The sequence below is a fragment of the Coccinella septempunctata genome, chromosome 1 (assembly GCF_907165205.1).
Source record: "Coccinella septempunctata chromosome 1, icCocSept1.1, whole genome shotgun sequence".
In the NCBI taxonomy this organism is placed as follows: Eukaryota; Metazoa; Arthropoda; class Insecta; order Coleoptera; family Coccinellidae; genus Coccinella; species Coccinella septempunctata.
Window position 1 is genome coordinate 67,725,488 of NC_058189.1, and position 14,109 is coordinate 67,739,596.

The 14,109-nt window shown below is 39.0% G+C and overlaps 1 protein-coding gene across 7 annotated transcripts in view; it reads right to left on the reverse strand.

The window, feature by feature from the left end:
- LOC123322880 (caskin-1) overlaps positions 1–14,109 on the reverse strand; it is a 329,147-nt gene that overhangs the window by 41,358 nt on the left and 273,680 nt on the right. Inside the window, exons 1-2 of one of the 7 annotated variants that reach the window (XM_044910944.1) lie at positions 6,691–6,710; positions 5,183–5,265 (exon numbers count right to left, since the gene is read on the reverse strand). The exons of 4 other annotated variants lie outside the window; for them this stretch is intronic. In XM_044910944.1, the coding sequence (XP_044766879.1) occupies positions 5,183–5,265; positions 6,691–6,695 (88 nt within the window). In that variant the 5' untranslated portion in view covers positions 6,696–6,710. Of the gene's footprint in view, positions 1–4,319; positions 4,342–5,182; positions 5,266–6,690; positions 6,832–14,109 lie in introns of those variants that run through there. 2 more of the 7 variants (XM_044910945.1, XM_044910950.1) reach the window with 2 other exon arrangements.

Below are 14,109 nucleotides of genomic sequence, written 5' to 3' on the forward strand. Positions count from 1 at the left end.
AGTAAAAATCACAGCTCCGGATATTGTTCGTAGCTTTACCACCCTGACAATGCCAGTGTGCCGAAGACTGCAGCAAAGCATGATGAAAATATCCGAGCTCCGCCAGACAAAAGTTAACGTAGCTTCCAGGAAAATTATTGTAGATCTAAATGTTCAACATATTCTGAAAGAGCAACTCTTCTAGTAATAAATCAGAACATTTCATACATCTTGGCGCAACCTTAACAACGCAAAATATTGTTGGAGCGTCTAGAATTCGTATCTCAACAACGTCATTTCCAAACTAACTTGCATAGTTATTTCTCCGTAGAATTTTGGTTAGAAACGGGATAGTTGCCACGTGTAACAAACCTATAATCAACGTGAAGTTGTAACGTTACTATGAAATGAGGATGAGGCTACATTCTGCCGTTCATTTCAACTGCTGTGACATAGAGGAGTATACCTCTGCAACATTAAACGCAAAGAACAGATGTCGGGTTATCCACCATCGGATAAGACGACGCCATTAGGATTCTCCTCAGCCTCACCGGTCGCTGGCAAACAAGTCCTGGCGCGTAAACGTCTTTCTAGCGTCGCGCTCCGTTGTCAGATGTCCAAGCACCAGATTGTAGCATGAATATGGAAATGGGCAGACATTAGAGCGGGCGTAAAGCTCGCGGGGTTCGTCTTGAGAATACGTCGGCGACGGCAATTGAATCCAAATTGGGGCGCGAGATCGGATTTCCAAAGGGGCTAATTCCGCCGATGGCAGTCCGGATCTTGTATCTGATTTCCTAATGAATTTCGTTGAACGTTCGTAACGATCCGGTGTAGGAATACCTTGGCCGTTTGGAGCCGCTGATCTGCATATCGCACGGATGGTATTCGGTTGGTAGACGGTAACGATCTTCTCTTACAACGTTTGATTATTTTTATTGCATAAAGGATTGGGGAAGATCTGTTCTGAGGGAGGGGCTACAAGGTGTCTGACCCTTGCGTCGACTTCTCTATTATTGCAAGATGTAAATGAACCTAGGCCGGACCTGTCATCTCATCCGCGCGAGCAGCATTCCAGAAGGCTCTAGAAGTGTCTAGAACATGACTCTAATACGTGATCTGGAATGCTTGAGAAAGGGGGCTCTAAGAATACAGGGTGTTTTCAAAGGTGAGGCTTTTTTTTATAGAAGGTAGAACTCATCAAAATAAGTCATTCAACCAAAAATTGTCCATATAAAATATCCAAGATGGCTGAAATGCAACCCTTAGAAGTTAGATAAAATTTTATTGAATTTCAAGTACGGAACTGTGGAAGGTGACTCCGGCATCGCAAAAACGAAACAAAACATAAACATATGGCTGGACAATGAATGGTTAAGTACCAAGTTCATCGGATTAGATGCATCAGGTTAATTTTGAGAGAATCATAATTGGCAGTTTGTTGAAAGTGCTTATGTTAGTTATGTTGAAAGAGTGCTATGATGTTTCCCCAGTTCATCCCATTTTTACGACGATTTTCGGAATTAAGAAGATTGTCATGCCCATTGTGAAAATATTCGTGAATAATTAAGACGAATTTTATTCGTGAGATTTTGAAGTATTATTCTATTTTATTCACAGAAGCAGTACAGTACAAGATAACGGTGAAATAAGTATTTTCATTACACAAGTGAAGATGTATTGATTACAAAGACGTATTCGAATGAAAATATGAGTGAAGTTCTTTATTGAGTAGAACTTCAAAGCTCAAGGGAAAAACTATCATAAAAATTGGTTAACTAGAATATAATTTCGATTAAGTTTCTAGAGCATTGCCATGGATATCTACAAACATTAAAATAATATGAAGAGAAGAGAAGAGACTCTTTAAGTACACAGCGCTTGGCTACCATTCATTTACGTGAAACAGATCAGAATCGGATGAACCAAGGAGAACCTCGGGATGGGGATATAAATGCCGTTTCTTCAAACTATGTCAGATTTTATAAATAAAGAAGTTTACGGCCTATAACTGGACCAAATGTTCGCCATTGCAGAAAGAAACTTCTCTATCTCACATCGAACAATTTCGGCTGATCAGTCTTTAGAAGTTCACCGTATTCGAGAACTTCTTACCTTCGCAACTATTGGAATCGTAAATCATCACGGACGATGTTTCTATTCAGCAAAATTCGACTTTATATCAATAAATCTCGATATATTGCAGACAGTGTATAGAGTTAGACGAGAGAGCTTGCTTATGTAGCACCTTAGTATCATGGGCGTCTTTGCACATCGTTAGTCTTCCCTATCCTCGCATACGGTGAAACTTCGAAGCAATAATCTACACAACAAAATTTTAAAACGTGCTTAATGATGATTCGATAGATTCTCACACTTACACTGCGACCAATACCGAAAACATTTTCCTGAATGTCAGATAACTATCTCAGATGTGATTCCATCCTTTCGGAGGATGTTTCCCGAACAACGTTTGCATAATTTCGGAATTATAAGCGAAATGAGAATGTACCAGACTTTTAAGTTGGCGATGTAGAATTCTCAACATGACTCGTTCACGGTCTAGCATGAAATTACAGGAGATAGCTAGCCGGAGAATAGAAAATCGTTACCGAAAACATAAAGGGTAATCTCCGGAGAAAATGTTGTTAACATTTATTCCTGTCTGTTCTTCTCCAGCATTGGTTTTCCTTCTTTCTATTTTTTCTACAACAAAATTCGTTCACATCAATTTGGTCTCTTAGAATGGTTATTATTCGAAATTTCATCAGAGATTTATGGTGCAGTAAAATCAATCATCATCTCAGTAACAAGAGAGTGATTCCCCATGTTCGTTTCTATGCTTCTCTCTTCAAGTGTCAGTCATAGAATAACATAATACAATGTGCCCGTCTATCCGGTCTTCAGAAACGTCAAATGTCTATTAATTGTTGTAGCAGCAGGCGATGAGAGTAATTTTCGAAAACGTCCAACTTATTGATCGTTGTACGTACTCACCAATCAGGCCACCCCACGAAAAGGGTTGCCCGATCGACTTATCGCAGCCACTCGAACCGAAGAATCTAATGACGATCGATTCCCGCGTTGACATTTCTAATTATCCCTGTTTGACTGAACGTAAAAATGCGGGTCATTATAATCATTACGGAATCTCTCTCTTCGCTCATGAACGCGGACTTCGAACTTCGTAGGCCATTCATTATAATCCGAGATAACAATGGCATTTTCAGTCGAGGAGGGCGTTAAAGCCGGGCACACACGAAGATACCAGCTTGACGTGCCCATATGCCCGATTTTGACATGAGGGATTTAAATCGAGTTGGAGGGGGATTAACGCAATTTTGTTTCAATACTTTCGATATTATTGACAAGCAGCATGGGGGTAACTAGTTTGGTCACCCAGCAGTCAAGGGCCAATAGGTATACAAATGAACACTCAATTCGATGAAGATGAAGAAGTCTTGTCGTTTGGACTTGCCGACAATTGTACAATGGCGATTTAACACAGTTCGTAGTTTCGACGCATAAGCCCAACTTATGTTGTGTGTACCGAGCTTAGAAGGCTGGCTAATACCGCCAACGGCTCAGGCCACCGATGAGTAATGAAGCCAGAGATCATATTCAGCGATGACCCCTAGTTACCCTATAATGCTCGGATGCAAAATAACACTTTCTTGAGATAACTGAATATATAAATTCCTAACGACCAATTATTGTTGGGTTCTCGTGAACCGAACGGCTATATCGATATTTCTGGGAAATCGGGTGGTCACGCCTGATATAACTAGACCGAAAAAAGGCAATGGCTTTCTCACATATCATGGTGAACATTCGTGATTCGACCCACAGGGCGTTTCACGGTATCTGTTTCGCGAATTGGATGTTTCATTGGCTTAGAATATTGAGGATAATCCGTATACAGTATCAGAGCTTTACCAGCCAGCTTTGCAGGAGCAATTTCTTCAGAAGAAATTCATCCATGAACTGGAAAACTGCTTTGAAAAGGAAAAACACCTCACAAATATCACTACTACGTCTAAATGACGTAAGGACCAATAAGATTTTCCAATTATATTCACTGATTACGCATTTTTGCATTTGGCGCTGATACACGCAGACTCAGATCCTATGCATATAATATTTCAGGATATAAAAAAAATCAATGGTATTGTTGAACACTTCTCATCGTAACGAGTTTTTTCAAATATGCAGAAATATTTCACGATCTACTTTACCTATGAGAGAACACAAACACGTATGTGGAAAAAGGTAGGGCTTATAGGCGTATGGCTAAACTGTACTAAAAGCATTATATCAACAGATTAATTCCATAATCATACTTTTCATTTACATTACCCAAGACTTCTTTTCTTCACGGAGATTTCCAACAGAAACTTACCTGAAACAAAAAAAAAAAAACATCAGAAAACAATTCCACCGCTACAATGAAATTCATTAAATTTTTACTAGGGCACAATTTCCCACATATCATTAAGATAATACCAAGTCTCTCATGTTGCTCAATCTCACACCAAATTAAAAATAACAAGTAAAAACGCTATCAAACAAAGAAAATCACGGTTACCAACAAACACCACTTAAAACCTCCGAGTCCCTAGTGGTCCCCTATATCATTATCGACAACGAAACAAGAGAAAAAAATTCTAGGAATGTCTATGACATTCACGGTTCTCGGTTCGGAGTTATTCCGATCCAGAATCATCGAAACGTGTCCGGCAATTCATTCGTTTCTTTCTCATATACCGTGTGGCTCCGAGCGAGACTGTTACTTTCCGAAAAAAGAGGTCCGAAGATTTTTTTTCCACCACGATGGTGGACTAATGGGCCGTGAGGCTGAACGCAATAAACGGGGAGAGGTATCGAGAGGAGACGGATTTATGAGAGCGATTTTTTTTTTCGGGAAGATTGTTTCGGAGAGGAATTCTTGATATTGGTTTTTTTTTTCTATTTCAGCGGATAACTGTCTTCGGTTTGTTCGGATTCCTGATGTTTCGAATTATATCTACGGTCGAGTGTTTTTGCTGAAAGAAAATCCGGCTCGAAGGACCAATAATAAAAATTTCAAACCTTAATTTCAGGTAGGACTATCTGATCATAGAACATAAGAAATATCTGAAACGTTCGTGAGGAATTCGAATAATATTGATTCTCTCGAATAATGGCAACAGTAAAGACAAATTACCCAAGTACAGCTCCTCGATAAGGACCTCCATCGGCACCACCACACAAAGTTCCCGTCGAAAATCACTCTGAGTGGCAATCCGACTGAAACATTTTAATCACAAAACACAATGCCCTATTCGAAACGGAACAGTACACGCTTTCATTAAGTCTTTATCGCGTTCAGTACGCTGGAATTGACTGAATTGGCAAATATTATGGCTACATCCACGGTGCCTGGATGTGAGTGAGGCTGACGCAGTTCGAAGTTTCGCGTACAGTGGTTTCGACTCCCTAGCGCGAAGTTTTTACGAATGTAAACACGAACAAATGTTCCTCCAGTTAATTGTCGAATTTCTCAACATTAGGACGCTGGATAGCTAATTGGATTAGGGTCGTATTACACTACAAGATCGACCGATGTGGCGGGTAGAAGAAACGGTTTTTCTCAGATCACTCTGGGGATTTTACAACTCTCGACTCAGCATACCAACCTTCATTTTTGCCCTGTGATATTGTACGCCAATTGAGAAAATGGAAGTCTTCAAAGTACTTGAATGTATAGCTTCGTTACGGCGTAATTTTGGGTTAGGTTAGATTCGTAGCAGAAGTTCCAAATTTGATTTCAAATCTGATTGTGAGAGGTGAATTGATTTTCTTAAAATTCTCAGTCTTTAGTTGACTTCATCTTTCAGCTTAAAAGAGCAGTCCATAAACTCAATCGAAAGAAGCATTCATCGTTTTCAACACAAGCACGGCCATACTAATATCGAAAAGATCCCCTGTTGGTCAATTTCAATGGAACTGTCGGAATGATAACCCAATTAGGACGAAAAACACCCGATAAATTGCTGATATCTCACGACTTTAATAACACCGAATTAATGAAAAATACATTTGCGGTGCTGCGCTGATGATAGTGTTAATGAGCGTTAGATAGGGCTTTAATTTGGTAATTTGAGAGATGAGTCAATAATATATCTGAATGAGTATGAGTACTGTTTATTATGATGCGCAGAATCAAAGATCACAACAGTGACTTCAACAACTTCTAACACAAATAAATCGATTTGCCATTCCGTTCATCGAAATTCCCTTATATTTCTTTCATTGCACTTATTATGGACCATAATTAACTGATTTGAATGATGAATACGATGGTTATACAATACTGTGAAGTCGGAAAAAGACTTAAAAGAGGCGAGGCATTTCATGTTGAATACACTACACGAATAAACAGATTTGTTGTTCTATTTAGAAGAAACTATGTACCTGTATGAAAAGGTATAGTCTCGGATATAGTTTAATTCAAATTCAATCATTGTAACTGATGAGCAAAGACAGGGAAAGATATAAAGATGGTTGTCGCTTTAAAAGATGTTTCCTCTGTCTAGAAATTTCCACAAAAACAAAAGGATATAGTTCTCCAAGCCTAGTCAAATTGTTCCTTTTTCCATGTCCCCTCATGGCCTCATAACACAACGTGAAACAGGTACAAAACTAACAGAAAACAAGAACGAGGCAACTAACAACATACCCCTAATGTTGACCAGTTTCATCCGGATTTTGTTACACTTGCTCACCACCAAATATGCGTAGACCTACTGTCTCTCATTATCGAACAACAGCACACTCTAATTCGTGTACATCTAGGAGATAACGCCGAGAAAAGGGTCAAGTGTTAAGGTTGCAAAATATTTATCGAAGTCAGCAAGACGGAACTGCTAATAGATCGTGTTTAATGCGCCTGGAATTCGAGATAACTGCGGTTTTAATTTGTACAGATACCGACCGTACAATAATAAACATATTCGACTTTGATTGATCGGAACGAACCGCACTGGGTTAGTCCCCAGAGGTGTGGGCACAGGTGAATTTCATTGTCGTGTTAAATATTTAGGACGGGTCTGTCATCTAAATCAAAAACCGAAATGGCGTTTTCTTTATTTATATACGGTATCTCGCTGAACGATTCCTTTTCAGGTATGAACTAGGGGTAACCCACAGTAATTTGGGGATAATGGGCGTTTAGGTATAATGGGCCACCTTTTCAGGCACTTCTACTGAATAGAAAGGCTCAAAGGAGAAAGAGATTTATCACGCTGTTTTTATGAAGGTGGATGTTGCAGGTTCCTCAAGTGTCGCCGTGTGAATTTTATGATTTCTTAATTTCATTTTTCGGTTTTTAAATGTGCTTGCACCCGATGATAAACCCTTGGTTACGAACAGAGGGAAAACAGAAAGACCCATACGTAAACATCCTTAAACTTCCCATCCAATCTCCGAACTCCTATGGCAGTTAACGATGTTCAATTTTATAGCCGCAGTTCGGCGAGTTTTTCTGACCTCGAAACTTGGAAGACTCACTTGCGTGCTCGTCTCGACCGAAATTTTCGACTTTTTCTCTCTACATCGGGCCCCCCTTGATTTACTGCGTACGGTTGGGCAATAAGTGGCAATCGCTACACGCTTTGCAAAAAGCCGCCGAAGCGTTTTTAGTTATCTGCCTACGGTGCACGCCGATCCGGCAATCTTTACGAAATTCTGTTACACACGACCCCCAGCCTGTAAACTTGAATATGATGAAGGCCAACCGGCATGCAACGTCGATTCACTGAAGATCTTGAAAAGTTGGACTTGTGTGGCTCACACTAACGTGATGTCGATCAATGAGAAGTCCCTTGAATAGATCCTTGTGGGACGCCACTCTCGGAGCTCATAGCACTCGTTATCATGATGGTTTTTCGCTCAACCGTTTCGAAAAATGAAATCAATTGTAAATGATTAATGATAATCTTGTTGAAATTCGAATTGGAATCTAGATTTGCAATTTTTACTTTGTGTATGCCTGCACTTTTTTTATGTCTGTGAAAACATGGTATAATTTTGTATTTTTTATTATTTTCACCGTTGGTACTTGCGTCAACCTGAGTTTCGAAAGAATAAAAGAGTTTCTTTCTGTCAGTATCGTCAATAGTACCTACCACTGTCTTGCTTTGGTAAATGCTGCTGCTTTTTCCTTTTACTGCTGCTGTCGCAGCTACGGTTTGAGATTCAGATTCATCATTTCTACTCGCATTAGTCGAAGTCGCTTTAGTTTCACTGATCATTTTTTCTACCTACCAAAACTTACGTCTCTCTATTTCGCTTGTTAGTGAATATTCTGCAGTCAGAATCAGAACCAAATGGCTCAGTAGACGTTTTGTTTACTGAGGGGTCAATGTCACTTAGGGTAAAATAAGACCACCACTTTGTGATAATCGAGTAAAGGTATAGAAAGAAGTTGCAGTTCAGTTCAAAGTCGATTGGAAGGCTGATGACGTAAAAGGTGGCAAAGCCAAGGAATGAAAGATTTTCATGAGGTAAATTGAGTAGACGAAATTGAGGGCAGTGGCGCATCCAGGGTTTGAGTTTGGGGGGTGTATGGCAAGTTTAAGGCACTCCTTCTGTAATGAAGAAAAACTATGCCGTAAGTCATATGTTTCATCTACAAAAGTTCATCAGAAGCTCGAAGTTTTTCGAAATAGTCGAATCAAAAACATCATTTTAAACTCAATAAAAGGATAAGAGAAAAGATGCAGAAGACAAATGAGATGAATTACGAATTTTTAAGAATTACAGCTACACTTCGTAGATCTATTGCGAAATGATGATTGACAGAACAAATAGGAAATGTTTCTTTGCTGACTTCGAATTGAACCTTCGTTTACCATTACAGTTTTCAAGTATCTTCTCGTATTCTAGATTGTTGCCTTAAATGGACGATGAGGTTATAGAAAATGGTAAAATGGCACTGCGCCCAATATGGTTGCGATTTAATTACTCGGAATATCATGAGCATTTGCGAATACGTACAAAGTAAATATAATTACATATGTAAATAAAAATGCACAAGGTTTCTGTGTTCTGAATAATCTTTTATTTCTATAATCGATGAACAAAGAATGTAAGGAGTATCCGGTTAACTGAAGAGTTTTGGTGTGTTTAATCCATAAATTTTGGTGGAAATCGGAAGAAATGATCTTGAATTACTTAAATTTTACAATGAACAAGCCACAATTATCATTTGTGTGAAATTTTACACGTTGGTGTTAAGTGTTAAGTGTTTAGAGGAGCCTATTGATTCAGTCGTTTTCAACTTCTTTGACATTTATCGAAATTTCACCTCTTTTTAAAAAGTTTTTGTTCGCCAAGTTTGGGTTTTTCGAACGAATTTCATTTGTTTAGTCTGACAAAATTTCTTTCTACCCTCAACTGCATCCCTCATCAAGTTTTCTAATAGAGAATGTGTTTTGTGTGACGCATCATTTCAGAGGTCTTTCAAATCTTATGGTACATGTGTTTTCATAACTGATGGGTCATTCATCGTCACTTCAGAAGGCTGAGGACATTTATTAACCTTAACTAGCGTATTATCGTCCCTGAAAACCCGTCAGATGTATCGGTTACATCTCCACGGACGTACCACGAACAACCTACCATCCACACAACCAACTCGTTATCAGATTATTACAACAGATGTCCGAGAACCAATCAAGAAACCAGGTCTTTCAATCAAACTGGCAGCAGCAGCCGGAAAGGCCCCAATTACCTTGTGTTCAACACCTTAGATCAGACTCCCTGATTTATAGCCTGGTACGGTGTATTCTTGTACGTTGCTGGGGTTGTAGAATGGAAAAACTTCACGCTCGGTCCGAGGGAATGTTTTAATTAAGCGTTGTTATCTTCGGAATTTTCTGGTAATTTGTTGGACTCATCGTTGGATTCGAGTTACGTCCTTTACATTATTGGTTCGGTTATTTGTTCGAAGGACGTCGCTGGGGAATGTTTCCGGCGTGGATGAAGAATTCTTGAGAATTTTTCGATGAATTGAATTTTTTCAAGCACCTGCTGATTTATGTGAAAGAACCCAGTCAATACTAAGATGTACGAGGATATATTGAAAAATTTTTAGCCTACTATAGAACCAAACAAAATTTCAATGTCAAAATATTTTATTACTCAACATATTCTCCTCTTAATTGGATACATTTATTACAGCAAACCTGCAACGTCTCTAGACCTTTAAAAAAAAATGTTTCTTCTTGCTCTGCAAACTAGACCTCCACAGCTTTTATTACCTCCTCGTTGGAAGAAAATTTACGACCTTTCAAACTTTTTTTCAGTTGAGGAAACAGATGATAGTCGGATGGAGCCAAATCTGGTGAATAAGTGGGGTGTTCTAGTGAGATATGATTTGTGTGGAGGGGCGTTGTCCTGCAAAAACAAAACACCTTTGGATAGCTTTCCGCGTTTTTTCTCTTCAATTTTTTTCCGTAGTTGTCATTAATGTCGAATAGTAATCTCGGGTTATTGTTCTATCCTTATCCAAAAAATCAATCATGATTACTCCATGGCAATCCCAAAAAACTGAAGCAAGAACTTTTCCAGCAGATTTTTGGGCACGAAATTTCTTAGATCTTGGAGAACCAGAGTGTCGCCATTCCATCGATTGTTGCTTTGTTTCTGGATATTAGAAATGTACCCAAGTCTCATCCATAGAAACAATTCGGTTTAGGAAGTCCACATCGTTTTCAAATCGAGCACAGATCGAACGCGATGCTTCTACACTTGCACGCTTTTGGTCAACATTCAAACATTTGGGGATCCATTTTGCAGCAATTTTTCTCATGTCCAAATTGACGTGGACTATGATGAACGCGTTCGTATGGAATATTCAGTGCTTCAGATATCCGTTTTAGCCCAAATCGACGGTCTGATGAAATTATGTCATGAACTGCATCGATATTTTCGGGGACTGACACAGAAACTGGCCTTCCCGATCGGTCATCATCTTCAATGGAAAATTTACCTCTTTTGAAGCTTGCAGTCCAATTTTTCCCCGGTCGCATACGAAGGACATTGATCACCAAGGGTATTGAGCATATCTTCGTAAACCTTCTTACCTCTTAACTCTTTTAAATACAGGTACTTGATGATGGCTCGATACTTCAATTTTTCGATTTTCATAATTTCGGTGGACATCTTCTTTCTTTTAATTCATTGCGTAACTCTGGTCCACTTTTTCGACCTCAAACTTCACACTGACACTTCCAATGAGTTATTGTTCGTTGCTATGGTAAAGCAATATTTTTTATATGCCTGGAACTGGTCTAGGCTAACTTTATACCGATACGTATTGCACACTAGAATGTCAAAAAAAGATGATGTACTGACAACTGTATGAAAATTGACCAGAAGCTGTATAAGATCAGCCTTCCTGACACGTCTACTAAAAATTTTCCAAAGGCAGTAAATTTTCTTCCGTTAGAAGCTGCGGATGCCTGGTTCACAGAACATTTGTTCTTAGACGTTGCAGGTTTGTAGTAAAAATCCATGAGAATTGAATTCCCGTCCCTGGATAAAGTATGCAACGTGTGAAACTCTTTATAACGCTCAATAAAACTGGATACTTTATACCGAGTCCGGGAAACCAACCAATAACGACCGGGTGCACCCGCAAAAATACATATATATCACACATGTTCTTCGCTCAAGGTCCAAGATGAGCCACCTCGACAACGACACGTACACACGTATTCCGTTGACTTGTCCGCGTCCATAGCGTCGAAATTATGGCCGATATATTACGAACCGGTGTTTCTAGACCGCTGTGTATACGACGATTCCGAGACGCCCGAAACCAATAAAATCGCCACGATGGCCCCTAAATAATATTGATTTAAGTCGTTGCGATCGTTTCGGGTTTTTTCGACTGATAGGTGTTGGGAATTCGTCCCGGGAAAAAACGGCGTAATTGCGAAGTTTAAATGCGGAATGATCTCGGTATTATTATGTGTCACCTGCTTTATGGACGGCCGAGGTGGATTCATGGTGGTACTTGGTCGAGAGAACATGTTTGTGGTATTGAAATACTGATTCGAAAATAATTTCACGACGTCTCAGCCTTTGAATACGGGTTTCGATAGTATTGTGTGAAATTACGACTACTATACAGGGTGAATCTTCGACACGTACGAATATTTCAACAGTAGATTCTTGAGAGCAAAAGGAACACTTTTTTTCTTTACCATTTTTTCCGAATCCGCTCGGTTTGAAAGATATAGGCTGTTGAAAAACCATTGAAAAAATGTTATTTTCAGTTATATCTCACAAACGGTCTTATAGAATGAAATTAATTTCAGAATATAGTTTTTCATTTATTTGACTAAACTTTTTCGAACACAAGATATCACCCACGTCTTCCAGTTTTCTGACCATTAGAGTCATTCGGGGTAACTGAACGCAGTGGGTAAGTGTGCGCAGTGCGTATATCTCGACTATGCAATGTATGAAAGAGGGGTTCATTTGGGTGAAGCAAGGGCGCAGAATCGCCAAATTAGTTGTTCATAGGAGTGCGCCGTGCCACCTTTCTTTAACTTTTTATTTGCAATCAATCAAATTCACTAGTTTTCTTGTTAATTTTTAGCATCTCTGCAAATTCTGCCAGGTCCAAGTTCCGAGTCACTCAGTGTTAAACAATATTTTATTCGATCATGGGCATATTAATCTGAATATATAAAAAAAAATTTAGGTTCTCTTAGCTGCTCAACTCTATAAGAACGTCAATTCAAATTTTGGCTTACTGGGGAAAGTGTGCGCGGGTAAGTGTGCGCATAGATTCATTATATGGGCATTAGTTCAGTGAGGAATAAATTATGACATTGTTGATTTTCTTGGTCGACTCGATCAATATCGTCCTATTTGTTCAGAAAAATATGAAGAGCCACCAACAGGGAAATGTATCAAGTGTTGTGTTCACCAAGAATTGTGGCATTGTGTGCATTGCTTGTAAAAAGGCGCTTCTGTATTGACAATAAACAGCATTTCTCTAATATTGTAACATTTTGATGACATTATTTTGTAATTTGTTTTGATTGTGTGGTTCACTTAGCACTGCGTTCACTTACCCCGTGAGGGTGCGCACACTGACCGCAATACGGGGCATGTGAACGCACTCCGACTTTCTCAATTAAATTCTTTTTTGCGGAAAGAATGGGTTTTTGTTTGTTTGCTTTTTGATGTTTTCTTATAGATGAGAAAATTCTTTATCTTATGAATATGTTTTAATTTTCCTAGCTTCAACATTTGAAACAGGGTATGGCTTGAAAGGCAAAAGTGCGCACAGTTGCCCGGAATGACTCTACGTATCATAAAAATACCAAAAATACAAAGAAACCAACTCTTGAAACTAAGTTGGATGCTATATTATAATGAATATTTGAACTCTCTGTAAAATAAAAGTATTCCTCATATTTTCTCGTATAATGCGCCCTTTTCGAATTATTTGATGTTGAAAAATTAAAAAGCATCTGTGAAATTGGAAAAATTGGGTACTGAGCTGAATACAACTCTGTTTGAAAGATCCACGCAGATGTGTATATAGTGTCACAGATTTAGCTAGTTATTCTGAAGGTAATTTTGTTTTTCCAGCGGTGGCACAGCTCATTATGAAAACTTAAAATGGCTTTATCTCTTCATCAGGACCGAATCGAAAAAAATGGTATAGGAAAAAAGTGTTTCTTTTAACATCAAGAATCTACTGACAAAATATTTGTACTAGTCAAAGACACACCCTATACAGGGAGCGTCGAAAAAATCTGCAATCGCGGTCCGCAATTCTGGTTTCGAAATATTCAAGGTGCAAAGTGAAAACGCCACTATCGGACATCGCAAATCAATGCGCGCATCGTTTACGGTACTTATTTGTGGCCGAAGGAGGCTGGGCGTTCATATATTCAACGGGGAGATAAAGAGATACGGACCCAAACGTCCCGTCAATAAAGATTAGTGCGCAACTAATCACTAAATAACAATTATATTATCCGTTAATTTATTCGCCGGTTATTTATGGCGCGGTATGCGAAACTCTTCCTATCGGAAACTGGCGAGCGGCGTTTCGGAGAAAAA